The sequence below is a fragment of the Astatotilapia calliptera genome, chromosome 14 (assembly GCF_900246225.1).
Source record: "Astatotilapia calliptera chromosome 14, fAstCal1.2, whole genome shotgun sequence".
NCBI classification, from domain to species: domain Eukaryota; kingdom Metazoa; phylum Chordata; class Actinopteri; order Cichliformes; family Cichlidae; genus Astatotilapia; species Astatotilapia calliptera.
The window spans coordinates 25,064,789-25,092,762 of record NC_039315.1 but is presented as its reverse complement, the minus strand read 5'-3'; the positions used below and the strand labels follow the sequence as shown (position 1 = coordinate 25,092,762).

At 41.1% G+C, this 27,974-nt stretch overlaps 2 protein-coding genes across 3 annotated transcripts; one reads left to right on the top strand and one right to left on the bottom strand.

Annotated features, from left to right (window-relative positions):
• Positions 1-512: 512 nt before the first annotated feature.
• Positions 513-12,489, bottom strand: pdcd10a (programmed cell death 10a). 2 transcript variants are annotated; one of them, XM_026192210.1, is made up of 8 exons: positions 12,389-12,489; positions 7,448-7,641; positions 4,077-4,130; positions 3,755-3,872; positions 2,974-3,100; positions 2,127-2,205; positions 1,936-2,018; positions 513-1,502 (listed from the first exon to the last, which is right to left on the bottom strand). In XM_026192210.1, exons 2-8 carry the CDS (start codon positions 7,535-7,537, stop codon positions 1,355-1,357), a joined length of 699 nt encoding a protein of 232 aa, XP_026047995.1. In that variant the 5' UTR covers positions 7,538-7,641; positions 12,389-12,489; the 3' UTR covers positions 513-1,354. The 2 variants fall into 2 exon arrangements, with proteins under 2 accessions (XP_026047995.1, XP_026047993.1); XM_026192208.1 differs by lacking the exon at positions 12,389-12,489 and adding an exon at positions 9,221-9,284 and having other exon boundaries at positions 524-1,502.
• serpini1 (serpin peptidase inhibitor, clade I (neuroserpin), member 1) lies at positions 10,233-27,840 on the top strand. Its single transcript, XM_026192207.1, has 9 exons — positions 10,233-10,362; positions 21,260-21,548; positions 22,607-22,837; positions 23,216-23,410; positions 25,393-25,597; positions 25,761-25,858; positions 26,544-26,630; positions 26,732-26,821; positions 26,951-27,840. The coding sequence occupies exons 2-9, from the start codon at positions 21,281-21,283 to the stop codon at positions 27,025-27,027; spliced, it is 1,251 nt and encodes a 416-aa protein (XP_026047992.1). The 5' UTR covers positions 10,233-10,362; positions 21,260-21,280; the 3' UTR covers positions 27,028-27,840.
• Positions 27,841-27,974: the final 134 nt, after the last annotated feature.

The following is a 27,974-nucleotide window of genomic DNA, read 5'->3' as shown; positions in this document are numbered from 1 at the left end:
ATCTCAGGGATTTGTTTAACTCAAACAAATCGATAGCTCGCATGGTGGAAAGCATCAAACAGTAAATCCAACAAAGATGTAATCACCGCCCTTCCTTCCTGCTGCTCCAGTGACCATGGCCAATCTCCGTGTGTGACTTAATGGTCTTCAATAACTCGAATTAGCTGATTATGGCGGCCGTCAACAGTGACAGGATCGGAAAATTAGGTCTCAGCAATTTCAATAATAAAGCTTTAAAAATTAACACTATCACAATTGGATTACAGTGGTGCATGTAGGAGCCAGCAGAGAGCCCAAAATAGCCCTCCACAAATCCACCATGAAAAATCCACTATTATACAGGGAGAAGAATGAAGTTGCTGGAATGGGAAGGAGAAAGAAAAAAAAAAAAAATTGGTACGGCTCTTAGTTCTGGGAGGAAAGAGGCGCAGTCGAAGAAAAGAGAACGCAAGGGCAACTGAGCGAAAATGAAGCACTCTCATACAACAATACAAATCTGAAGAGAGACCCACTTTTGGAAAAATCTTTCTCACACGTCAGAACTCTTTAATTTGCAAGAGGAAGAAGAAGAAGAAAAGTGGTTTAACTCGTCATGACTTCTTTAAGAGTTCTCAAAGAAGTTCAGGTCCCTTCATTTTATTTTCACTGGCCTTGAAAACGTCATGAAAACTACAGAGTAGGAGTTGAACAGAAGGTGACAAAGAGACAATATGTTCATAATCAGAGACATCTGCGTAAACATGTGAAGGTTAAGTCGTCACTCATTTGAAATGAATTGAAATCTGCAGCTTTGGAGCAGTAACGCTCTAGCTGGAAACATTAAAATACAAGACAGCGAGAGAAGTCCAGTTAAGTATACATGTATATACACATGGCACATATAGATAATACCTATGGGGAGCTAAAGAAAAAGGGTTAGAATCAGTGGGCTTTTGGTCAGAACAAAATAACAAAAAACAAAACATTTAAAGATGGCATCTTGGTCTTTGGCAAATCAATCAAATTACAAATGACTACAAACCGTATTGGCTGGATATTAGTAATTGCCAAAATGATAACTTTTAAGGACTTATATGCAATTGCCAAACTTTTAAGGACAAGGGAAACACTGACATGATCTGAACAGAGTGGAAAATGCAGAGGGGAGCGTAGAAAATATTGACTTAAGAATCTGATAAAAGAACAACATTAAAGAGTAAAAAAAATCCCCAGCAATTACTGTCAGCCTGACGTGCTTTGAAACTCGAAACTACCTGATCTCCCCTCAGAGCCACAGAATTATAAATTATACAGCCCCCCACAAAAAAAATAATAAAACACCTTTACAAATAAAAAGCCTTGTTTCGCCTGTCCTCTAATGAAAACGCTTCTCCTGTGTCTGCGCGCGTCTGTTCTTCGCGTCTTCTCGGGCCGCCGCCGCTGGGCCGCCAGTCTTGAAGGCCCGCATTATCATGTTGATTTGGTGGGTGAGCTGGTTGGCGCTGACAAACACATTTACTGCTCTGGAAACAACCGGAACAGAAAGACAAGGACACACGTGTCACTCACACGGGGAGAAAAAAAACCCAGAAAAGCGTGGCAACAATATTAGGATTGATCCGGGGAACACTTTGATCTGGCTGGAATAGAGAATGTCAGGCTTCAGAGAACACAAGCCAGGATGGATCCACAGGAAGTGGGTCAAGGGAATTATTCAGCATTGGTGGATTTGATGGTAGCGGGCCTGTGATCAAACAACCACCATTTACATGGGTGACAGTGGGTGTGCGCGTGAGCGTCTATGCAAACAGGCAAGGCGTGCAGGCGTGGGTGGGTGTGTACGACTAGTGAATGCGTTGGTGGCTATGTGTGCGGACACGAATGAGAAAAGGTTGAAGATGTGATGGAGAAAAAAAAAGAAAAGGGGTAAAAAATACACTAGAAACAGTGTCTTACTTTCCATCTTTGAAGTAGGTTTTGAGAGTGTCACTGAAGCTCTTGGAGTATTTCACAAACTCTTTCTTCTGCTGTTCCACTACCTAACCAATAAATACAGACAGCCTTTCAGCTCCACTTATTTCACAGCAACTGTGTTTGTGCGCACAGGCACTTTTTTTTTTCTTAAACTTACTAATGTATCCACTTACCCGTCTGTTCTGATGTTGGTATTTCCTTAAGACAGTATTAACAGTGTTTAGCAGCTCCTTGATGGCACTGGCAACATCTCTGCGGATGACACGCACAAGTGAGTCCATGTTAGAAAGAAAAAAAAAAAATAGAGAAATCTTCAAATCTGTCTGTTTTTATCAGGCACTGATACCCTGAAACTACAGTCCTTTGATCCAGCTCGTTGTCTCCCCTTTCTTCCCCCTGTTCTCACAAACACGCTCTCACCTTCAACTCTCTTTCTCTGTCTCTCTCTCTCTCCCTCTCCCCTCGCATGCACTTGAAATCTGCCGTTTCATAACTTTAATTTCTTAGCATTCCCTTTGAATTGATTTTATTTCTAAGCCCTCCGCTGGGTAAGTAACTTAAGCACTGACTCACTAAGAGTATTGAATTCCATCAAAATAATGGCAAAGTGGGCCAAGAAGATGAAACATCTCTCACTTTCTCTCTATAGCGTGCGTGCAGCGCGGCGGACAGGGACGTTAATAGTTTCGCCATCACTGCTGTGCACACTGCTCAACCTTTGAAAGGAATCTTACGGCTTAGAAACAAAGACATGCTCCGGTTGGCCAGTTGGAATAAAAGAAATGAGAGCTATGTAATGCCAGGCAGCGTCTTAGTGCATATAATGCAATATTAATTGGAGAACAGTTACTAAAAGCCAACTCTTTCACTTTTAATCAACCATCGAGATGTTGTAAGTCAAAAGGGCTTGCTTTCTGCTACTTTAATCACTTAATCTGATCGAAATTTTGCACGTAGTAGTGAACCTGATTTACGTCACACTGCAACACACGTGCACATTCACACACACAGCTGTCTTACTTGATGGTATGTAGCAAGCCCATTCGGTCATTGATCTCATCAGGCAGGGTGCTTAGGATGTGTTTCAGAGCTCGGGCCCTCTCGTTCAGCTCCTGGAACTCTGGCTCTTTCCTGTCAATCATCAACTCTGAAAAACACCGAGAGGAAGAGAACAAAAGACAGAGCTCAAACTCCTCGCAGCAATGGGCACGTCAGCAGTCGGCAGAACTCATGAAATTAATATTGGTGACGTGTTAAAAACCTATGTCTACAGTGCAAGTGTGAAAAATGAACACAGCATCAGGAGTATGTGTACATGCGTGTGCACTCACACACACACAAAAACACACACATGTTAGGGACAGTAACGTGTTGAGTTTGTTAAGTGAAAAGCCGGATTAAGGTAGAACTTGGGATGTGCCATGCAGGAGGTACATTTAAAATTCATCCAGTGTGTGTGTGTGTGTGTGTGTGTGTGTGTGTGTGTGTGTGTGTGTGTGTGAATTCATTACTACCATCAATCACTGTACACTCGGCACAAGGAATTCAATTACAGACAGAAACAAGGGAACAACTGAAAGCAGACAGAGGGGTTGATTTGTGTGGAAACAGCTCCCCCCAGTGGATATCTGTGCTGCAGCAGCACAGGACTGGGCCGTCACAGAAACCAAAGAAAAACCAAGTTGGTATTCCCACAGCTTTCATCTTTAAGTGCACATTCTGGTCTACAGCAGAGTACAAAAAACAAAACACAAAAAAAAAAAAAAAAAAAAAAACACCAAATAAAAGAAACCAAACCTACCCTGCATATCATCTCCAGCCATGCGAAGCAGAGACTCGTTATAGTTAATTTTTAACTTCTTCTTTTCCAATATTTTGACAACAACGTCCTGGGTAAGGCCCGGGGTCTCCTTCTCTGCCTTGAGACACACAAACATGCAGCTGCTGAGGACTCACAGTCACCCTTGGTGTTTTGCGAAAATAAAACTATAATCAAAGTTATAAATCACTAAGCTGCTGTAAAGAGGATTTACAAAGTGAAGGGTACAGGCAGAGTCGATACAAGAAGGATGGCAGTTTTGTCCATGAAATGCAAGCAAACAAACTTTAAGAGAAAACTTTACCTTTATAAAAGCTGTTCTCAAGGTCTGCGCTGCTGATAAATTGATCTTCTCCAACTGCAAGTTGTAATACACAAACACACAAGAATAAGCCAGCGGTAAAACTAACACTCACACAGCTTAGCTCTTACCATGGCCTTTTGTCTGTGCTGAAATGTAATTCTGTAAAAAGTACATGAAAGCTAAGGATCCCACCGTGTTAAAAGAGGACACCGTGATGCTGAGATGTGAAAATCCGTGTGGACTGAATTGGATTCTATTGTTAACCTCGAAAGAATCGAAGTACATTCAGTTTCTCTGAGCTGATATTTTGGCATTAGGCAGGTCTTTGCTTCTTCAGCTCCAGATCGCTGCTTGTTGGTTTGCGCACCGTGAAATCGATAGTTTTTCAATAAGATAGTTTCATACTGTAAACAATAACACCTTGAAAGCACAGCAGAAAAACAATGAGAGCAATCAGGAGTGACAAAAGCTGAAATTAGCAAGTTGCAGAAACCAATTTAAGCCAGGGGATAACTGCCGAGTAGGTTTGTGTTACCCAGTAATTTGCTTAAAAAATAATAATAATAATAATTTTTTTTTTAAAAAACCCCAAAAAACAAAATGGGTTTTAAATTTTTGTTATGTTTACATGTACATTGTTTTAATTCCTCTTTATTTACCACAAATTCCTCCCCTTAATACTCAGAAATCCACAAGCAAATGCTAAATAACAAAAGACATAAATGAAAGACATGATAATGGGCAAATAAAAAACAGCAGCGCACCAATATATCAGTGAAACATGGCTATTAGCTGATATTGGGGCTTTTGACTGCTTTTTTTTCAGTTCAACGACTGAAAAATAATGTAAAGAGCTGAAAGATTTTATTTAATATGTTTGATTATTTTTTGCAAACAAAAGCAGCCTTTTTGGGCTTAAGGTCAAGGTCAAGTTTATTTATATAGCACATTTCAAACAGTCGATGCTGCACAAAGTGCTTAACAATATAAAAATGGCATTAAAAAGCAACAATGTAATACAATAATAACATTATAAAACAATAATAGGACAATAAAAGAATTAAAACAATAACTAAAACTATTTCAAATAAGACAAAAATGCTTGGGTCATAGTGTGTTAAAAGCCAGGGCATAAAAATGTGTCTTTAGTAATGATTTAAATTGTGTTTGTGCAGATTTAATAATTAGGGGGAGACTATTCCAAAGTCTGGGACCTGCCACAGAGAAGGATCTATCACCACGAGATTTGAGATAAGTCCGTGGGATGGACAGCATTAATTTTGAGCTAGCTTAAAGGTGCAGGTAAATACAGGTGTTACTGACCTTGCCTTAAACAAAACAGAACCTTCATTAAACGACCTTAAACGCTTACCAGCCACTTTATTAGATACTCTCATTAAACTGCTCGATAATGCAAGTGTCTAATCAGCCAATCACATAACAGCAACTCATTGCATTGAGACATGAAGACTTGGCCAAGATGACTTGCTGAAGTTCAAACTGAGCATCAGAATGAGGAAAGAAAGGTAATTTAGGAGACTTTGACTATAGCATGATAATTGTTCCCAGAAAAGGCGGTCTAAGTATTTCAGAAACTGCTGATCTACTGACATTTTCCCAAACAACAATCTCTAAGGTTTACAGAAAATTCCCCCCCCCCCCCAGCTCCCACGCCAAAAAAAGAAAGAAATAAGACATATCCAGTGAGTGGCAGTTTCTGGGCAAAAACTGCCTTGTTTGTGTCAGAGGACACTGACCAGATTGCTTTGAGCTAAAGGGAACTCAACAATAACTCATAAGCACTTATTAAAAGGTGTGCAGAAGAGCAAAACAACAAACCTTGAAGCAGATGTGCTACACAGCAGAAGACCACACTGGGTACTACTCCTGTCAGCTAAGAACAGGAAACTGAGGCTCCAGTTCACACAAAACTGGTCAACATCAGATTGGGGAAAAAATGTTGCCTGCTTTGATGAGTCTCAATTTCTGCTACCACATTTGGATGGTAGGGTCAGAACAACATGAAAGCATGGATCCACCCTCCCCTGTATCAACAGTTCAGGCTGGTGGATATTAGCACCCTTGGTACCAACTAACATTGTTTTTTTGTTTTTTTTAATTCTTTATTTCTAAACTATTACTTCACGAAGGTGATTACAGGCATTAATTAACACAGTTTACAAGGGAAAAACAAAATGAAAGAAAAAGAAAAAGAGAAAGAGAAAAAGAAAAAAACAACAACAACAACAACAACAACAACAACAACAAAAAACAGTCGGGAGTGACCAATTAGCTAGGTTGGTGGTTTCAAGCTTTGAGGAGAAGATCCGGCTTATGAGTATTGGCATATAGGACCCACTTATCCCAACACAAACGGAACCAACACACTCTGTCACTGACATAAGCTGTTACCTCCTCCATCCTATAAATCTCTACCATAATGACAAGGTCGGTATATCTTGCAAGGACCCTTTCTTAGTTATACCTTTCTTACTTGCAACAATTAAAGCTCTTAACAGACATGTATCATTTTTAGACCAGTTCTGCGGTATACAACCAAAAAAGTTTGTCTCCATGTCCCAACTAACATTGTTTAAACCCCACAGCCTACAGCCTACCTGAGTATTGTTGGTGCCCAGGTCCATCTCTTTGTAACCACAGTGTACCCATCTTCTGATAGTTACTTCCACCAGGATAGCACACCATGTTACTTGAACATGACCATAAGTTCTCTGTACTTGAATGGCCTCCACAAGAAATAGAAGTTAATCAAATAGAACACCTTCGGGAGGTGCTGCAATGGGAGATTCCCCTTATGGGTGTTTCCATGATCTTGTTGAATCTATGTCTTCAGAACTGCCTTAATTCTTTGTGTCAAAGTGTATCTGATGAATTATCTGGTGAGTGAATATCAAGACAAAATGGCTGTTGGGAAACAGATAAATTCCCCATTTTAAAAACTGTTTTCAACTCCTTTTCTGGGTCTTTAATGATAACAAAAGAAAAGAAAAAAAGACAATGGAAAAGTGTAACCTGTAATCGTGCAGGTGTGATACACAGAGATGCTTCACATGGATAAAAAAAACCCTTCAGAGATACTGACAGTCACTCAGATTTACCATCAGCTGAACAACATGAATAGTAGCAGCCTGCTCACTTCTCATTACCGCTCATTCTCCACCACTTGTTCTTGTTAACACTACCGTTTCCGTATTTCTATTCGGCTACACCATCAACTCTGCAACCTCACACAAAAGCCTTTCCACAGTTAAATACAACCCCAGCTTGAACTGACTATTTACCGAAAGTCTCATTCCAATTTTCTTCTAAGGTCACAAACTCTCTTTTTTTTTTTTTTTTTTATTCTTTACCTCCTTAAAAACAGGAAACATCACGGTGTAGAGAGCCATCGGAGCCAGCGAGGCAGCAGCTGCATCATTCTTCATGTCTCCCATGGTCATCCTTGACCAATCGATGGACCCCTGTGCGTGCACTCGTCCACTGATGCCGGTTTCACTGCATTCAATCAGTCATGAAGACTGACAGAATGGGAGCAGACAAGGATCTAAAGAAGAAAAGAGCACGATGGGAGAACAAGCAGGGAAAGATGGATGGTAGTTGACAAAAACAACTGTGTAAGGGATTAAAAAAAAAAAAAACTAGATAAATAAATAAAATGATCCATGTTTACAACCAGGCTAAATTTATCCTGTTTAAACATGTCTCTATTGTAGTGAGGAGGTAGAGAACTGGTTCCACAAAATTTCAACTGGAGCACTCTAATTCTATAAATTTTTGTGCAATTAAACAAGATCAAACCCCATGTTTACTTCTTCCAAGAAAGTCTTTCAGTCACAGATATGATCATTCCATAACAGCCACACCACTTAAAAGACTGTGCTTTACTGCTCCACTGGGTGCAATGCCGACAAAACAGGCACGAGTCACACCTGTACCAGAAAACCACGCTCTTCTGAAAATGACTGCCGCAATAAAGCAAGGCGGTGTGATAAATATACGACCTTGGTATTGGTTTTTAAGCTTGTTTTCCCCCCCAGACCAGGTTAGTCATAAATAATAACAAGAGGAAGATCCAGCACATCCTCTTTTGCAGGCCTGTATTCTGTCTCTTTTACTGTTGGTGACACAGGAATTCACAGGACCAGTTTTTGCTCACCTACATTGGCTCTATGTGACAATCTCCATTCGTACAACAAATCCCTAATTAAATAAGGCCTTTTTATACGAGCTCACTATTCACACGGGTGAATGAAACAAGAGCGAGACAAGTCGTCACCCTGTGACTTTCTGCCATAACTGAGAGTGCTCTTAGGTTTATCAGATGCTTGGTTCTGCCCTTTGGCACTCTCTCGTGCATAGAGAGTAAAACTGTAAACAGGTCCAGTGTGACATTATTATATCTGATAAGGATTTTAAACGGAGGTTTAATCAGTGTTTACAACAGCCATGGTTACAGGAAGGATTGCACTGGTTTCTAGTTATAAGGGATACGTCATATACAATTACATGTGCCAAAAAAGGTAACACTGCAGACTCTGTTACTTCCCTGAACCATAAATGACTAAGGTGTGGCAAATCTTAGTGCAGGCCAAGACAGAGAGGTAATGGTAGCATTTGGCACAGATATATGGAATGCAGACCAATCATTCAGTGTATGCCAGGACAAAAGGTTATTACAGCCCCTTCTGAGTCATTTGCATAGACTAATGTAGCTCTTCCTGGAAATAAAAAAGGGGGGAGAATAACAAAAAAGTGTTCAGAGCAGCATGAATATCTGGGGCCGTTTAAAACCACCGGGGTGGTTTGTTTGTTTTTTTAGAGTTCTCTGTGAAATGACCCTTGGATCAAAGAGAGGCGTATTGCTCTGAAAAGGTTACGGTCATAACTCATTATTGACATTTATAAATCAAAGTATTATAATTTTTTTTGTTTGTTTTGAACTCCCTTATTTTGCCCTTTTCTGAAAGGGTACCGACCTCGCTGTAGTAGTCACTATATTTGAGGTTGCCCTGCTTCTCAGCTCCATCACAGGTCTTTTACCAGTTTATGTGGTGGTTAGCAGGCACGCCAAACTACATTAAAAATAAAATCCAAAGAGCTCAAACTTTCGGTACCAGCCTTACCTGATAAAAGATGGTTGCCAGTGATGAGAGAAGCGGCGGACCGTTGACCGGAAAACAGCAAATCACGTCTATAGGTAACGAACTAACGTTAGAACAGCAGCTTCGAGAGCAGGTGATTCAATCTGTTCTGTTAGCACTCCAGTTGCCTCCTTATGAAGTGCGACTAAATAAAGCTGAATGAAGGCGGGGACGTGTTGTTGAGTTATCTTCCCGTCTTGTTTTGGGTTACGTCTCGTTCAGGAAGTTTTATTGTCTAATAAAAGTGCAGACGAGAGCCAAGTTGGGCGGTGTTGGGAGCTGCCCGTTGGCGTCGCTCCAGGCTGTTTGTAGTTCTTCCTATGGACGCCCTCAATGTTTCGTTATTGCCGGGGACACCGAAATAGACTTCAATTCCCAGGTAATGGATTTTTAACCCTTAAGTCGAGTATGAGACGAATATTATCTGCGGTATGAGCGCACACATTTTAACCATGTTTAAGAAAACATAATATAATATTGATATGAATGTGTATATGCGTCTACAGTTAAGATTTGTGTCTACAATTAACATGACACGAATGATAAGGTAGCTAGCTATCAGAAGAACAAAATTAACGGTTTTCACGACGGTCAAGAGAGTTCGCTGCCAAAAAGCTAAAATATCGTCAGTTGCGCAGAAATACCAGGCTTAATTAAAGGTACGTTAATACTGACAGGATGCGGCTGTTAACAATTATTAGCATTGTGCGTTACTGCAGAACGTTGTTTGCTAGGGAAACTGTGCTAACCGCTAACCTCCAGGACCATTATTAAGCTGGAGGTTAGCTTTTACAAACAAAGAAACAAAACAGAGAGAGAGAGATGTGATACATCTTTGCTATTTCATAAAATAATCAAGAGGCTGTCGTCAGAATGGTCAAAAAATATGTTTGGAATGAGAGTAACTTGAAGCTTTACGGATTCACAGACATACAAGGAAGCTGGAGACAGTTACTATTTCACCTCACGCCTAAACTCTTTGATCAACGCTCATTGGACCAATCGGCGTGGAGTGGGCGGGGTCTGCGGCAAACGAAGAAACAGTGAGCTGCGGAGGAGAGCAGCAAAGAGAGAGACCGCACTTATTCATCCTTCCATCCCAACCAACCGTACGCCCTTTATCGGTAAGAACCGTTTCTGGCAATAATACATATAAATACATATCTATGGTTCAGTCACAACGCCGGTGCTGATTTATGTGAACCATATTGAGATAAGAAAACCGTAAGTGCTCAGCTTTTGCACGATAACAGAAGAATGTGATATTTCTGAGTTTTTCCACTGGAATTTCTGTTTATTAAGCTGTCAGGAATGAGTAGGTGTAATGGGGCATTTTATGGACGAGTGTAAAAGGATTATGATTGCTGTAATCAACATGTGTGGGCTTTTAATAGGGGGGGCGGGTGGAGACGCACATTGGAGCCAAACGTATTTTTTCCCAAGCCCACACTGATTAAAGCCGTTACCCGTGTGTCCACTACCCAGGGCTATTTAATTTTCATCGGTGGTGCATGGTTAAATTGTTGTAGTTCTTGTATGGGTTTTTTTTTGTTTGTTTGTTTGTTTGTTTTTTGTTTTTGAACTGAAATCAGCTTCAGTCGATGTGTTGGGGCTCTTGTCCTTGAAATATAGGCAAAGGCGCATTGAGTGAATGTGTGTGAAATAACGAGGCAGATTGTAGTAGCTTGGTCCTGCCTTATCCCTACCCCACAGTAACACACATACACACCACTTGTTATTCCTTTAATGCAGATCTCTGTATATGAATGTGTGTGTACATGATGGCTTTGATGTCCATCGATAAGTCAAATGTATACCTACTGTCTGTTTTATTTATGTTAAATAGCAGTGGACAAAAGAAAGACGGAAAAATCTGGTCAAACATTGCAGTAAAAGATGGAATTATTGCAGTATGATTAGATTGCACTAAAACATTTATGATTTTTTTTTTTTTGGTTATTTTTCTCATGATATCACCTATTCTATGTGGCATTTATGTGAGTAGGAAAGCAAAAGTCCGCAATAAATATTTCATCGTTCCTCTCTCATGTCTCATTCTCTCAATCCACCTCTCACATCTGCTTATCTCTGCCACTAAAACAGTGACTTTTCTAAATCCTCATTTAGGGAAACAGGAAAACAGAGTATCCTTTTAGGTCATAATCTCAATGTATTAATCCCATATGGATTTGAATCACTGGTTAATCCCCGCTGATAGCCTGCTGTTTGCCCCCCTGTGCCTGCCTACGGTTTCAGCGCTAGCATACATGTGTGTGTGCGTGTGTGTTCTCTCTTTTCCCACAGAGTACTGCATTAATTGCATTTCAATAATTAAATGTCTTTCAAATCGTCCTAGCGAAACAAAATGAGAGAGGAGGGAAAAGTAAGTGCCTGGGTTTGAACGGCACAGCACGCTGAGCTGTGATTGCTTGTGTGTGCGAATGCTAACAAGAACCTTACAAATCTGTATGTGTGCAGGACTGCTGACGTGCATCTGTCAGCTACACGTGTGGCTGCGAGAATAAGGAGCAGTAAGTAAGATACTCTGTTTCCTCAAGCTGGGACCAAGCTTGCTATGTGCTGCCGTGTGAACCATAAGAAGAAGTTTAACATCTGTGTTCTGCAGTACGTGTCTTCGCCCCACAGTTACTGAGCACACTGTGCATGCAGTGCACTTGTGTGGTCTTTCTTCTGCCTTTTTTGTTCTGCGTAAAATAAACTCACAAACCGAAGCACGCTACCTGCATATACGCTTTCAAGCCGCAGGTTTGTCCCGAGTGTGCTCAGCGGCAGCAAATACACAGGATATTTAGCTTATATTTGGACAGATCTGAGGATGAGGGAGCAGAAATATTCCAAGAGAAAGCGGTCAGGTGAGGGGAAGACGTCAAAACAACGGAAATAGCTCATCTTAGATTTAGGTAGCAAAGCTGCCAAAAGCTGGCATCCCAAATTAAATGCATCTATGTTGGAAAGCATTGAAAACATAGAGGATCTTAACACCTAAAGCTACCTAAAATACTGAGGTATGCTTTTAAAAATTTGTAAACGGTTTAAAAATTGTGTGTTTATCTGCAAGTGTGAGTATTGCATACAATTAAAGGGTTTTTAAAAAATTATTTTGTTTCATTTAACAAGTGTAATACGTACCTGTGTTTATACACTTGTACCCTGGAACTGATCTGTTGATTGATTTGTGATGCAAAGTGTAGAGGAGAGAGGATGAGTGCAAGTAGAAGATCTATCTGAGGAGGAAAATAAAATGGTGACAGTCATTTGATAACCCAATCTATATGCAAAACACATACTACTCACAAAGTAGACTGCTGCTTTTGCACCACTAGCTGTTCAGCAGGTACTAAGTGTAGACACAGGATGCATGACCTCACCTGGCTTGAATGCAGCCGTCATGAATGCACCTGTGCATTTCCTGCTATCATGTGTCTCCTCTGAAAAAAAAAAACAAAAAAAAAAACAAGATTTTCGCATTGCCCAGCTTCTTTTCTTTTTTTTTTTTCTTTTTTTTTTTTTTTTTACATCTGTAGTCAGAAGACTTTAACTCAAAATCAGTTTAATTTATTCCCTAAATGTTTACACCTGCAAGCTAACAGTTTCGAAACCTTCATTATCACTCTGCCTCTCGGCAGCCTCGTCACAGCTTTTTATTGAGGATCACCTGCCTTGTCTCTTTTTTCTTATCTCTGTTACCACCCCAGATATACGGGCACTGCTAGGTCTGTAAGTATTTGGACAACGACGCATGTTTTTTTTTGTAGTTTTGCCTTGTTTTGTAAATCAAGCCATCAATATGGGATTAAAGTGCAGACTTTCAAAGCATTTTTTTTTTTTAAGTTGCATTAAATGTGTTGAAATTTCGACTTTTTTTTTTTCCAGAGATTACAAGATGATAATAAGACAAACTAATATAATTGTAAAAATCCCTTGCAGTCATCAAATGCTTCAGTTTCCCTTGAGATGCCAGGCCTGTACCGCCTTCAGTAACTAAAAGCTGCACTGTTGTGCCTGACCTGACCATTGAAGAATATCCAGTTTCACTGCCTTAAAAAAAAACCCTGGACTGCTTTTGCTTTGGATCATTATCAATTTATATTGTGAAGCGCTGTCCAATCAGTTTTGCAGCATTTAGCTGAATCTGAGCAGAGAGTATAGCGTCACCTCATCAATAAACAATAGCTGCCCAGCTCCACTGGAAGCCATATAGACCCATGTCATAACATTGCGTTGTTTGACAGATAATATGCATTTCCTTCCTTCTCCATACCATTCTCTTCTCATCATTCTGGTACAAGTTCATCTCGGTTTCATCTGTCCAAAGAATAATCTCCAGAGCTGTGTAGGCTGTTTCAGATATTTTCTGGTAAAGTCCAGTCTGGCCCTCTTGTTCTTCAGTGTAACCAGAGGTTTGCAGGTTGTTGTAAACTCTGTATTTACATTCTTAAAGGAGTCTCTTGATTGTAGACTTTGACAGTGACAGTCCGACCTCTTCAAGAATGTTCTTGACTTGGTTAGATGTTGTGAAGATGCTTAACCTAACCATAGAAATAAATCTGTCATCATAGTTGTCTTCTGTGGTCTTTCAGACCTTTTAATGCTGCTGAGCTGCTCAGTGCATTCATTGTTTATTATATTTAATATTCCACTGAAAAGCTACCAAATGCTATCGAATCAACTCTAGATTTCTCATTTTCTTAATTTGTAATAAAATAATTAGGGAGCACGCCTCACCTAACCATGAAACTGCTTGTCAGGAAATTGATCAATTTACTTTGGACTCCCTGAAAATCGGCGACGGTGGATAAGAACGGCTGTAATCCATAAACAGCTAATAGAGTATTTTTGTTGAAAGTCTGACCTTCACTTACATCCTGAACGTTTTATTTAAAATACACTGTAGCAATGCACAGTCCCAAAGCTGCACAAAAATCGTGTTGTTGTCCAAACACTTACGAACGTGACTGTATGTGTACGCTTCCCCCACAGGACTAGTTGATAGTGACCTTTCCTATGCTGTAGACCATTTGAAAAAGCCTCCAGTCTTTTCACTTTTACCGCTGACCCCAAATAAAGGCCGATCCAATTACAACTCAAACCTTCTAAATGTGCTCCCACAGCACCAGAGGGGGGTGGGGTGTGTGTGTGTGTGTGTGTGTCCTGATATGGACGAAGAAAAAGAGACACTGTTTGGTGTGCCAGGACAGAGCGTGGGGAGCAGTCAACCATCTTGCCATGCCGTGCAGGGGGCCGTGAGATATGACTGGCTCAGAGCCAGTGCTGCTAAGCTACCTCCATGCAGCTCCTCAGTACACCTCCTGCCACAATCATATTTGTCTGTCTGTTTTTATTTGTGTCTTCTCCTCTTTTGCTAATTTTCTACCAAAAAACGGTCCTTGTACCTTTCTGTGAGTGTGTGTCTGTGTATGTGCTTCTCCCTCTGGATGTCTCTGTTAGCAGGGATTAATAAAGAGTTGTTAACCTCTGTTTGCCCTCTGTGGAGTGTGCAGTGAGCATCTTGGGACTCCAGGCAGCTTCAATAGCACAGTGTGTCATTGCTAACAAGGCACTGGATAAGCTAATGTTCTGACATTAGCCATGCACAGGCTACATTCAATCACATGGCAAACAAAAGTACCACGGGAATGGTTGTGAACTGCAGGGCCAGAATTAGAGTGGTGCTTAACCAAACTTAAGCATAAGTAGGTGCAATCAGCTTTGTTTAACAGTTACTAAATAACAGTGACTAATAAGGTGTTGCTACAGCACCGACTGCTGTGTCATCATTGTGGCTTGCACTCTCAATCATACATAACCCATCCTTCACTAATAATAATGCTATAAAAGCAGCAGACAGATTTAGGTAATCAGTCCTGAGCCTGTGGAAACAGAGTTTTCCTCTCCTCTGTATCCCTGTGTAATACAGCACACATCTTCTGTTCACTTCTTAGTTATAGAAAGAATAACAATCTGTAACACATTTCACGCTCGATTACAATTTCATGTGATTGAGAAAACTTAATTCATTAAAATGGCCCCTTTCCAAATTAAAAGCTATAAACGAGTTAATCCCAAAGTTGTTGGAGAGAAGATGATTTTTTTTTTTTCACTCCCTTTCAAAAGCTAAACGAAAGAATTGCACAGAATAGAACCGAGCTGCTATTTGGATTTTAGTGTTCCTGTTAATTTGAGCTAAATCCTAACTAATTTAAAATATTGTGCACGTTAGCTGGGATTTTTGTGATTTGGTTCATGTCACTCTTTTACTTTACCCCATTTTAGCATCATGTTGCCACTAATGTATACCACCTGGTGATAAAAGAAGTCTGAGTCATTAAATTGTAGCAGCTTTTTGTGTTATCATTCCTTTGAATATTAAATAACTCCCATCATATAAAATTTTTGCTGTTTTGTTTCATCCATTGCACATTATTCTTTTGTGAGTGCTTTAACATTTTCTGCTGCATTCATTTTAAGTAAACAGAGGTGAGCATGTACTTTTGCAAGGAAGATGATTGTGGTTTGAAGGGTTGGGTCCCTGAAAGGGCTTCTTTAGATAACATCTTTGCAGCCATTTAGCTGCAGTTAGCTGCTTGGTTAGATGGGAGCAGGGGGCGTGAGCAGACCAGACAGTTTGATTGATGAATTGGATGAAATTTATTGTGCGCTGTAATGGAAGTCTCTTCCCTCACCACAGGAGTTTAGTGCTCTTTGACTGCAATGGGCTCCACCAGCAGTGGGCTTTATTGCAGCCCTCCCTATGTAAATATTTCCTTGTCCTTGGGATTCTTCACATGAGCGGTTGAGCAACAGGTACTCATTAAGCTGGCAAAATAGACGCTCACAGAGACACGAGCGGTTTAAGATTAATGATGCCCGTTCTATGGAAGTGTAATTGTTTTTAATGCGGGCATGCATGCTTCTTTTGGCATCTGGCTTAATTCAAATCCATGTAAACTGCAGCTTCTATGGCACCTCTAGGGAAAAGTTTAAATTCATGAATGATAATCAGATGCCATTATCTCCATACTGCAAAGGCCTTTATAAGCTAAACATATTCATGGTGAAATGGTAAATGGCCTGTATTTGTATAGCGCTTTTACTAGTCCCTAAGGACCCCAAAGTGCTTTACACAACCAGTCATCCACCCATTCACACACACATTCACACACTGGTGATGGCAAGCTACATTGTAACCACAGCCACACTGGGGCGCACTGACAGAGGCGAGGCTGCCGGACACTGGCGCCACCGGGCCCACTGACCACCACCAGTAGGCAACAGGTGAAGTGTCTTGCCCAAGGACACAACGACCGAGACTGTCCAAGCCGGGGCTCGAACCGGCAACCTTCCGATTACAAGGCGAACTCCCAACTCTTGAGCCACAATCGCCCCAAATCACACCAGATCGCCCCTGCCAGTCTAAACAGATCATCCGTTGCAGAAATTCAAGGTTTTTCTGGGCCACAGATGATCATAGACATCATTCTCTGCAGTCCCCCCCCCAAGGAATAGGCCTTGATGAAACGGGTTGTTAGCATTTTCACAGAACTTGTCAAAGCTTCAGCAGTTTGGAGTGTACTTGGAGCCAAAGTGAAGTAGAGTGCTGAGATTTGAAGCGTGCCTAAGCAGGAGGCACAGTTGGAGGACTTTGCTGCAGCTCCTTGTTTCCAGGGAAAAGTGGAGAAAAACAGCAGAAGTTTTCCTTGTTTTTGCAAAATAACCAGCTGCAGTCAGTGCGTGTGTGCGTGCGTGCGTGCGTGTGTGTGTGTGTGTTTGTACCAAACAGTTTTACGTGACAGAACTGTAACTGGTGCGCAGAGTTCTTGCAAAGAGACGAGGTTAGTGAAGACCGAAATTGCTGAACAGATTCATAAAATGTATATCTGCCTAAACAGAAGGAGAAAGAGAGGGTAGAGGGAAAAAAAATCTGAGGACTTGTCTCCTGGCAAAATGAAAAATGTCCATCACTTGTAGTTGCCGTAGAAACCTTGTCTTGGAATTGCATGTGGAAACGTGTGTGTGTGTGTGTGGATTTGAACAGTGAATGAGGATGTTCATGTTTAATAAATTCCTCCGGTCTCCGAAGCGTGCCACCTCAAGGTGTTGGGTTTAAATGGCAGTAAGGATTAACCTACGTGCTGTGATTTTGGGTGACGTCATGCTTTAATTGTGGAAATGTCAACTGCCGATCTGTTTTGTCTGAGAATTAGGATTACACTGAGAGATTAAAGGCTGCCTTTAAAGGCCACAGAGTTTAATTGCACAGAATTAATTCAGTTATCAGGATTAAAGTCTTGCAACTTAAACCATAAAGGATTTTCTGACATATTAGGTTCTTTCAGTCACGAGAGGACATTATGTGTAGCTGGGTGTTGTCTTTCCTGGATTACCTGGGTGGCATGCTGGGAGACCCACTTGAGAAGATCAGCGCCGAAGTTGGTCTCATAGTCGTCAGTGGTTAAAATGGAAGAGTGTGGGATCCTCAGCCGAAAAAGGTCAGAATGGTGTCGATGTTACAAGTAAAAAGCCAGCCACCCATGGTGTTATTATCCACTCACACATGCACACTTGTATGCAGACACACACACAATGAGGTGCGCGCACAATTGCACTCTACACTGCTTTCCCCGACTTTACTGCATGGCTGGATCTTTCCTTACAGAAAACAAGGCTGACTGTCTGAGGAAAGTTCAGCTCCCACAGCTCAGAAGGTCAGGAACATTATCTCCATTTACATCTGTGCCAGCCGCCCCCTCCTTTCCCTCGGCCCCTTATACTTTCTCTGGACTTCTCTGCTCTCTGTAGTGTCAGACTTACAGCATGATATCTGAGAACAGGTGTGCATGTAACGAATGGTGTAATTAACAAATACATCAGCGTCGAGCCTTCAAGGAGTCATTTAATCTTTTTTTTTTTTTTTTTTTTTTTTTTAAGTCTATTTGAAGTTGATGTTCAAGGCCGTACCCACCGTTTATATACAGCTAGTTTAATGCATTTATTTCTTTTCACATTTTGGTGTTTTCACTCTGCATTTGTTGACCATAATGAATGAAAACATTAAAGGATAATGGTAGAGTCACTGTCACCAAATCCAATGAAAGCACACAAACCAACAGCCTGTCAGTGTGCATGTCGGCCTGGAGCACATTCGTTTTAACTGAAAATGTAAAACAAAAAGCAAAAAGTCACATTCTTCAAACCCGCTGGGCAAAGGTTGCTTAAATAGGAGTAAATTGTGAATCGGCTGGGGACTATTTTTAGCTGTGGACTAATATGTGTTTCTTGCTCTAGGGTGACAGTGCGTGTGGTATTGAGACAAAATAAGTAAACAACAGTGTCCATGTTGACTTTAGTGAAGCAGCATGTTACTGGATATGATTGTGTGGCTCGTTGATGGGTTTTTAATAGGTTTGGGAGCGTTGGGACACTATAATGAGCTGTATTAGGCTTTGGTTACACAGGCAATCAGCAGTGTCTTTTTAGGGTCAGCTAATGGTTAATTCATTGACTCTCAGCTGGCAACTGTGATATTTTAAATATGATCAAGGCAATCAGATTGTATACTAAAACTGCAAACACCTAACCAATTAATATTGTGTCTGCATGCCTAAATGCATTGAGTTGCTGCCATGTGATTGGCTGAACAGGTGTACCTAATAAAGTCTCCTCTGAGTGTATTACTTGGTTACATGGAGAGCAAAGTGTAAGTGACAAGGGATTCTGGAGGTGACTGCGTGTGAAGGAAAATTGGAAAGTCAAATAAATTTCCATTTGCTCAGACTGATGGATGCAAATCCACCAGGCTTCATGGTCCCTGCAATGCCAGAGTACAAGACAAGTTCTCGACTGTCACCTGAGAAGTGTCACCTGAGAAGGAAGTGACATGTGGTGGTGTGCAATTTGCAACAGGAATGAGAGCAACAGTACGGTGTAAAATATAAGCAGGCACGTTCAACTGTACTGGTTTAATCTGGGGTGTTACTTGAAGGTTGAGGCTAGCGATTTTTGTTCATTTATTTCCATTATTTAAGTCTTTCAGTACTCTCTGATTTTCCTTTTCTGTGAAACTCACTCTCTTCTCTGCCTCTTTCTTCTTTTGATGGTTTAAATCTTTTAAAAGAACACTTGTGTTCTTTTTATTTTTCTAAACCAAAGAAAAGTTACTCTTTTTTCCTTTTCCCCCCTCTGTGAGCTGTTTTTACCGTCAGATTGTGAGTAAAAGAAATAGTATTACAGGAACATGTTGATCCACTGTGATCAGGTAGCTGTTGGATCACAGTGGAGGACTGTGGTACATGAAGCATGCAGCAGATACAGTAAAGTGCATATAACAGTGTAGCAGGGCTGGACCGGTTCATTTCAGGAAGGTAGATTGTTTGCCACATGCCAGAGCAGAGCAGAGGAAAGAACAGGATGCAGCAGAGTGGGGCACTAATTTTCTGGCTGCTGCCCATTGTTTATGCTGTTGACACTCAGGTACATTGTCACCACCAACACCTGCCATCTCGCACGTGCAGCCAGCAGATTCCAGCCGGGCTGCTAATTGAACCCTTTATACAACCTATAATAGTAACAGCACAACAGAGAGACAAACAGCAAAACAAATGCTCTCTATCTCACACGCCCTGCACCTGATAACTTCCTCCATGTTTATGGAAATCATCACTCGATTTTTTTTTTCTGTTTGGCCAGCAAAAAACAATGTTGCTTGGCAACAAGAGCGCCACAGTTAGTGTGTGTGTGTGTGTGTGTGTGTGTGCGCATACTCCCCATCAATCTGGGGATGTAAAGAGAGAGGGAGAGAGGAAAGGAGTGGTGAGGACAGGATTAAATATGGATAAGAGCAAGAGGGGAAAAGAGGGCCAGAACTGTTGGCATGGCAAGATAAGGGGAAGGATGGAGGATGGGGGGAAGGTAAAGGCCTTTTTCCAAGTCACTTACTCTCCACAAACGGAAAGAAAATTGCCCGTTCACATCAGAAACCTTCAAAACGCACAGAGCAAAGCATGTTTTAAAGGAAAGAAGCTGATTTTACTCAAGATGATAAGAATGGCCATGAAATATTTAGAAGTTCATTTAGCGGATGTGCTCTGAATAGCAGTACTCGCTGTAGTCAGCTTCACACATGTACTGTATGTGTCATGGCCTCTTTTGTTCTTTTTCATACATTTTAACAGTATTTTTCCATTTCTCGGATGACTTCTGCTACCATGTAACACTGAACATCATGATATCTACTGTACATCTTAGGATAATGATACATTACCTTTGCAAGAGTCCTACTGCTTCTTATAGCGCTTTTGGTCGATTTAATTTAGAAGCAGGTATAAACTTCCTGTAGCACCTCAGCTCTGACTGTTACACTGAATGTTACAGTAACATCATAGTATAAAACATTTTTCTAGAGTAAGGAAGTGTTTTTGTAGATTACAGTGCATGCGATGTCTAGCTGACAGTACTTTACTGTGATTTAAGGAGGAGGGAATTTGGCACAGTGAGTATTTGTATACATGTATTTTTTTTTTCCCCTGTAAAATTAAAATGGGCAGACTGGTTGATTGACAGATGTTTTCTAACTCTCTCTCGTCCTATTCATCATCCTACATCTCTACTGTGTCTTTCATCTCTGTCTGTCTCTTCCAAAAATCCTCTTGTCCTTCATCTCCCCCGCTCAATAATCTTTTTTGCTTTATCACATTATCTCTCCTGCGTGTTGTTGTCTCTACCTTTGCCTCTCTGTCCCATCTAAACTCTACTTTTGACCACATTTCTTATTCCTAATAATTTTCTCTCATCTATATGTCTGCATCCTCCTTTTTTCCATCCTTCCATATATCTTTGGCTCTCTCCATCTATATTTCAAACATATTGTTCAACTTAATTGCCTCTCCTTCTTTTTTCCTTCTACCTTGCTCCTCTTATCCCACCGTTCTCTCAATCTTCATAATAAATTTCTCATCTTTCTTTTTCTTTCAATCCACTGCATACCCGCCCTCTTTCACTCAGCCCTCTGTGGTCTGTGCTGCGATGTTGATCCTGGACGTTTTGTCCCCGCTCCTCCTCCTCTCCATCCTGTTGCCGGGCTACGGTTGCCGTGCGGCTGACATTCCAGAGGACACTACATCAGAGTTCTCGGTCAGACTGTACCAAAGGCTGCAGGCAGCAGGGGGTCAAGACAACATCATTTTCTCCCCGCTGAGCGTGGCCGTGGCCCTGGGCATGGTGGAGCTGGGAGCCAGGGGGGCTTCACTAGAGGAGATACGACAGGCTGTCGGATTCAGCCATCTGCTGCCAGGTGAAACGTGTTTATAAGCAGCAGTTCACACACACGTCAAGGTCAGGAGTAAGTGAGTGGAGATGAGTCTTTGACACAACAAATGCAAATGTATTTCTTTACACAAGAGGAGTAGGATTCAGGGGCTCTCCTTCTCTTATACACCTTTATACACATGAACGATTGAAACAGTTATATATTGTATTGTATATCTATTGCTATGGTGCAAAAATAATATATTATAGAATAGAATATTATTTATAAGCTGAAGTTGTTTTTTTACTCTGTTACCACTCAAAGCTCTTACTACAAGCCTCAGTCAACCATTTATGCGTTCTTTGAACCTAACATTCATTTACACTCTGATGGATGGATCGGAGGTAACTCTGGGTTCAGTGTCTTCCCGTCCATCCATCCATTTTCTTCCGCTTATCCAATTCAGGGTCACAGGGGAAGGCTGGAGCCTGTCCCACCTGTCATAGGGCGAGAGGCGGGGTACACCCTGGACAGGTCGCTAATCTATCGCGTTGCTGGAGAAGGCATGGATCAAACCACTGACCCTTCAAATAGTGGACGACCCGCTCCACCGACTGAGTCATAGCCTCCCCTGGGTGGGGGATGGGGAGAGGTTCACCGGAAAGATTGGATCAATAATTTAAGGAGAAAATTTGTCAAAATAAGATAAAATAATTTGGGGGTTTTATTCGTTATAGTACATAATAGAATTAAAAGATTCAGAGGACCTGGACACAAGAGATGAAGTGATATTGATAGGCTATGATCTGTGGACCTTCAGACATCGCATTTAAAATAAATAAGGTTTTGTAGTGTAACTCACAGGAACCGTTGTTGGTAAAAAGATTTTTAAAATGCCTCCATTTTCTCTGTGATGAAGCGTTTTTAAGCTGGACTGGTGCAAAGAGGAAAACTGCCCTCTATGGGTCGGACAAATTTTAAAAAATCTTGGATTTTTAGAATATGTATTTTTTCAAATGATCTTGTATAACAGCACATGTGATGCTCAAAGCTTTTAAATAATGTCTAAAGTAAGAACGTGTGTCTGTCCTTTTGTTCTCCAGGTGTCGAGTTCTCCTTGCTCCAGAACCTGACAGCGGCCCTGTTGGATGATGACAGCCACTATGTGATCCGATTTGCCAACAGCCTGTTTTTGCAGGAAGATGTCACCTTTAACCCAGAGTTTCTGCATTTGATGAAGAAGTACTTCCGAGCTGACGTGGAAACGGTTGACTTCAGCGAATCGTCTGCCGTGGCTGAGCAGATCAACAAATGGGTGGAGAATCACACCGACAGTAAGTTACAGAGAGAGGGAAAAAGTGGGGATGCTGTTAAAGAGACTGAATGAATGCATACTGATAGATATACAGCTATCCTCTGTTAAAATCTGCCTGATGTTTAGGAGTCTGGAGTAATGGATTTAAACATACAGCAATGGTAGTAGCCTCCATGCACGTTGCTAACCAAGAGCATGGTGTATGCGTGCACCTTCTTCTTCAGACAACAACAATCCGATTATGAGCTGCTGACATGGTACATTGTCAAAGCAGTTGCAACACCTTGGTTTTTGTGTAATTGCATCCACATGCTAAAAACCACCTCAGTAGGGGGCTATCTTAGCGCTAATGGAAACCAAGGTGTTTTAAACAAAGCGTACAAATCGCTCCCTCCAGGTAAAATCCGGGCTCTGCTCTCAGCCGATGACTTCAGCAGCGTGACCCGTCTGACCCTGGTGAACGCAGTTTATTTCAGAGGCTCCTGGAAAAACCAGTTCAGGCCGGAGAACACCAGGACCTTTTCCTTCAGCAGAGATGACGGCTCTGAAGTCCAGACACTCATGATGTACCAGCAGGGAGACTTCTACTATGGTAGGAAAGAACAGTGTATGTGTGTGTGTTTGCAGTTTTAGATTTGTACTCGTGGCATTTTCTCCGCAGGCCTTGATTTTCAGCTCATATTTCCTGAGGTTATGTAAAATGTTAATCTTTGTTGTAAAATATTCATATGTCATGTCGAGTGTTATTCCCTGAAATAGGCTCCTGTTTTCAGCTCGGTTAAAATTCTGTTCACTCGCACAGACACCGCTGGTACGTCTTTTCAACTTAGTGGAGGTTTTGAAAGCTTTTCGTGTCAGAAATATCAGCACTTAATTGTCACAGTCTGTGCTAAGCTGTGCGCTACTATATTAGTTTTGAAGGTACAAATAAAGGGAGGCTTTTGCTTTGTTTTCTTTTTAAGTGTGTTGATTTCTTTTCTTTTTTTTTTTTGTTGTTCAGCATATGTCCTTTTTTCTTTTCTGTTAGCCTCTGGAGGATGTTTTTATCTGTGTCTAGTTCTAATACCATTAAAGTAACCCAAACTTTTATATTCCTTTTTTTTTTTTTGTTGTTGCTTAAATGTAATGATCTGCAGAAATCTGATTAGACTTTTTGACTTCTGTTATTAAGTCTTTGTCATTAAGTTGCAACATGCACACTGTTTTGCACAATGCAGTAGTAATTTTTTTGTAACCAAGTTGTGATGTTACAGTTTAGTTATTATGTAACTAAATCGACGTAGGTGCCATTGGTTTATTCTCTGGATCTATGCTGTCTTTAAGTTCCAGAGCTTAGATGTACTGTACACGGTAAATTTCTGTTTTGCTGGGAGATGCAATACTGCACAGAACCCTGCAGTTTGTCTGCTGTGCTGTTACATGTGACTGACTCTCGTCTGTTTCTTCCGCATCCTTCTTAATGTGCCGTACTGCCAAAAACAGTCGCATCACAGTCTTATGGCTCTGCTGCAAACGCTGGTGCATTTCAGTTATTTTGGTCCCGTCTGTGTACGACTGCAGCGAGGATGCTCGCGCACACCTACATTCACACATGCTCACATACACAGGATCAAGGAAATTTGTGCATGTGTGAATGGGTGTGGATATGGCGTATTTGAGAGCTGCAAAACAAGGACAGGTCCTTAGGGAAATGGTTGCTTTCTGCAGCACGATCCACAGAGTGTGATTGTGCATTATGAAGCGAAATCATATTGGTTAAGTAAAATGTTTCGGGAGGCCACATTATCTGCTGCGTGGCTGCTTCCCTAACAGCAAGAATGCTCACTTAATGAAGGGTGTTCAGTCTTTTTGTTGTAATTTTCCCCTTTAAAGCAGCTTCAAAAGAAGATTTGTGTGCAAAGAATGGGATCAAATTCTTCATAGACTTTATCTTATACTCCAAAATCTAAGCAGCATGTTCAGATTGAACTCTTTACCCCTTAAAAGCCTACTAGGAATTACCCCTGAAGCCAATTTCTGTCATATTTCAGCCTTATAAAACAAAATGACTGGGTGTGCATTAGAAGTTAGTGAGGGTGGTCTCTGCTATGCAGCTACACATCTTTATTGATATAAACTGAGGTGTTTTTGTTTCACTATTGTTTTTTACCGCTATACCTTACAGGCTTACTTGGTTTAATTTCCACCTGCAGAAAGTCATGATCATATTTGTGCGGCGGGGGCGGCATTTAACTGAAAGACATAGTCAAACACACTCACTTTCACTGCATAACTGAATTTTTCTTGGGCTTTCAACAGGGTGCTGTTAGTACTAGGCGACTACATACAGTATACAATGCCTTTGAAGTTAAGCGTCAGTGGTTTTTAATTAAAGCATTGGGGGAAATGACCACACGCACTCTGTAATCAATACAGCCAATCATTGCGCCTCAGCGTGCTTCCATTTGTAAATGTTCCTCCTCAGTGAACTTCACAAACCCATTACAGGGGGCCACCAGCACATACAATATGAGCGTGCAAGCTTTTGCATATATCCATCAATACCCACAGATTTGTATGTTTCCTCCCTATCAGGCGAATTCAGTGACGGCTCACAGGAGGCCGGCGGTGTGTACCAGGTGTTGGAAATGCCCTACGAGGGAGAGGACATGTCCATGATGATCGTTCTTCCTCGGCAGGAAGTACCTCTGGCCTCCCTGGAGCCCATCATTAAAGCGCCGCTGCTGGAGGAGTGGGCTAACAATGTCAAACGACAGAAGGTGGAAATCTACCTACCGAGGTGAGACTTTTATATATGTGCAAGTCCACTCACCACCTCTCACTTATGTTGTGGTATGTTTCGCTAGCTTCATCTGTCACCTTTGCGCCTTTAGACCATTTACATTATATAGTCCCCTTTTTGAATCCCAAACTCAACTCTAAGTCAAACCTCACCTGTTCAGGTTTAAGGTGGAGCAGAAGATCGATCTGAAGGACACTCTGCAGGAACTGGGAATAAAGAACATCTTCACCAACAATGCTGATCTCTCTGCCATGACAGGTGAGGCATAAAAATGAAGCGCATAAACTTCTAAAACGCTTCAGTATGTAACATTTAATACTTGTTCTTCTGGGGAGCAGTGAAATAGCCTTCAGTACTTTCCAAGGTAACCAAGGTAACTGGCACTGAGTGGGCAGGTCAGATCTGTCACGTCATCTGTTAAAAATAGATGCACAGAGTGAGACAGGTAGATCCACAGAGGCAAAGAAATAGGGACATAAATATGTCAGGGTAAATAACGTGGACACATAAGTAATATTCAGCTAAATTGATAACTACTTAATATTTGAAACAACTTTATAATGTCAGTTTCCCTCAGGATTATCAATCTAGCTCAAGACCGCTTGTTCTTATCAGGTGGAGTTGGTGATGTATAGTGAAACAGAGTAGGCAGTACTGAATTCGGGCACATCTTGCACTTGCTAACACTTCCTCAGCCAAATATCTACTCAGAGGACACGCTCTGTTCAGACAGGCTGGTAGATAACTGGGGGCAATGTTAAAAAGCAATCATTGGCTAAAGAATAGTTTCTAACCAATGCTTGTGACTTGATGTGACCCATATGTTTGGCTTGCAATCCTGATTCAGTCAGTAACAGGATATATTCTAGACCTCAGCATAGATATGCATACATCTTATAAAGAAAAGGCGATGTGCTGTGTTTTTTCTGTGTACATTATCCAGATGTTGAGGATCTGTACATTGGGAAAGCGGTGCAGAAGGCCTACCTGGAGGTGACAGAGGAGGGGGCAGAGGGAGCTGTTGGTTCAGGTATATTTTTGTGTTTTAGTCCACACATGACTAAATGCATGGCATTTTGTTGTGTATAAATGTTGATGTTTTTTTTTAATTTTTATTTCCCCGTGTCTTAGGAATGATTGCCCTGACCAGGACTCTGGTCCTGTACCCACAGGTCATGGCTGATCACCCATTCTTCTTCATTATCAGAAACAGGAGAACAGGTGCGTTAATCTCTGTGTGGAAAATACGAGTAATCTGTGGTTTGTGCGTCTATGCATCACCTACAAAATACATATTTTAAGTAAGCTGGTACATATAAGGGATACGTTTTTGTTTTTGTCTTCCTCCAGGGTCCATCCTCTTCATGGGCAGAGTCATGACTCCTGAGATCATCGATCCCAACGACCATGCCTTTGACTCCATGTAACTGTGACATGAGGTCACACAGTCTCAGCCAATCAGATCCTGACGTCATAAATGCTACCTATCTTGTGTCACCATCTTCAGCTGTGTTTTATACTCTTTATGGAAAAAAAATAGATCTATAAGCTGAATATTATATGATATATTATATATTGAAACATGACATTTGACACGTTACGTGGCTGTGTTTTGATACTGGGAGCTTTAAATTCCTGGATAGAGACGTGCAGAAAGAGGAAGCTGTAAATATTCTCTAGTAAAGTAGGGTTTGTATGTATGTGAGCTGGAAGTACACCTGGGATGTAATTCGTGCACAACCCTTTTAAGTTCAGCAGCTTAATACTCACTCACACTCATGCCCACAAAATGCACAAAACCCTTCCTCTTTGGAAATATTTACTTTAACTTACATCCCTGTACATTTGACATTGTGTTCTATATACATATATATGCTCAATATTTATTGCAGAATAAACATGTGCAAACACTTTGTCCTTATATGATAAATCTTAGTAATATATCTGTTCCAGACAGTATTGAGACATTTTTACACTGTAGGCACATGGCTACACTGCTAATGAACTAATATGCCTTATCACATCAGAGTGGTTGATTAAGACCCAGCTGGGCGTCTTAAAGCTTGCTAAAGCGGTTGCTTTAGAGAGTGACTGGAGCATGCAGGTGCGCTGAACAAGATCTGCTGCACTGCTTTGGATGTACATACAGGGAGAAACAGTAACACCAGCTGTATTGAGTATTTTATTCAATAAAAACATGAATGTGTTCCCATTAAAATGTACCACTTTCTTTGTGTGTAGAGGTTGTTTGCTGTCTTGTTTTTTTTAAAGGTAGGTACCACTTTATAATACATCATGCAACTAAGGGTGTAATTTCCCTGTAATTAAATGGAATTTTAGTCCATTTTAATTTTAAAATGAAATGTAAATATAT

What these genes read in the sequence shown, in the direction of transcription:
- pdcd10a (XM_026192210.1), bottom strand. Translation starts at nt 7,537, where the DNA reads ATGACCATGGGAGACATGAAGAATGATGCAGCTGCTGCCTCGCTGGCT. An exon ending in TGAGAACAGCTTTTATAAAG is followed by an intron (nt 3,873 to 4,076) that starts GTAAAGTTTTCT and finishes GTGTGTCTCAAG; the next exon opens with GCAGAGAAGGAGACCCCGGG. An exon ending in ACCAACATCAGAACAGACGG is followed by an intron (nt 2,019 to 2,126) that starts GTAAGTGGATAC and finishes TTTATTGGTTAG; the next exon opens with GTAGTGGAACAGCAGAAGAA.
- serpini1 (XM_026192207.1), top strand. Translation starts at nt 21,281, where the DNA reads ATGTTGATCCTGGACGTTTTGTCCCCGCTCCTCCTCCTCTCCATCCTG. An exon ending in GTGGAAATCTACCTACCGAG is followed by an intron (nt 25,598 to 25,760) that starts GTGAGACTTTTA and finishes TCACCTGTTCAG; the next exon opens with GTTTAAGGTGGAGCAGAAGA. An exon ending in AGAGGGAGCTGTTGGTTCAG is followed by an intron (nt 26,631 to 26,731) that starts GTATATTTTTGT and finishes CCCGTGTCTTAG; the next exon opens with GAATGATTGCCCTGACCAGG.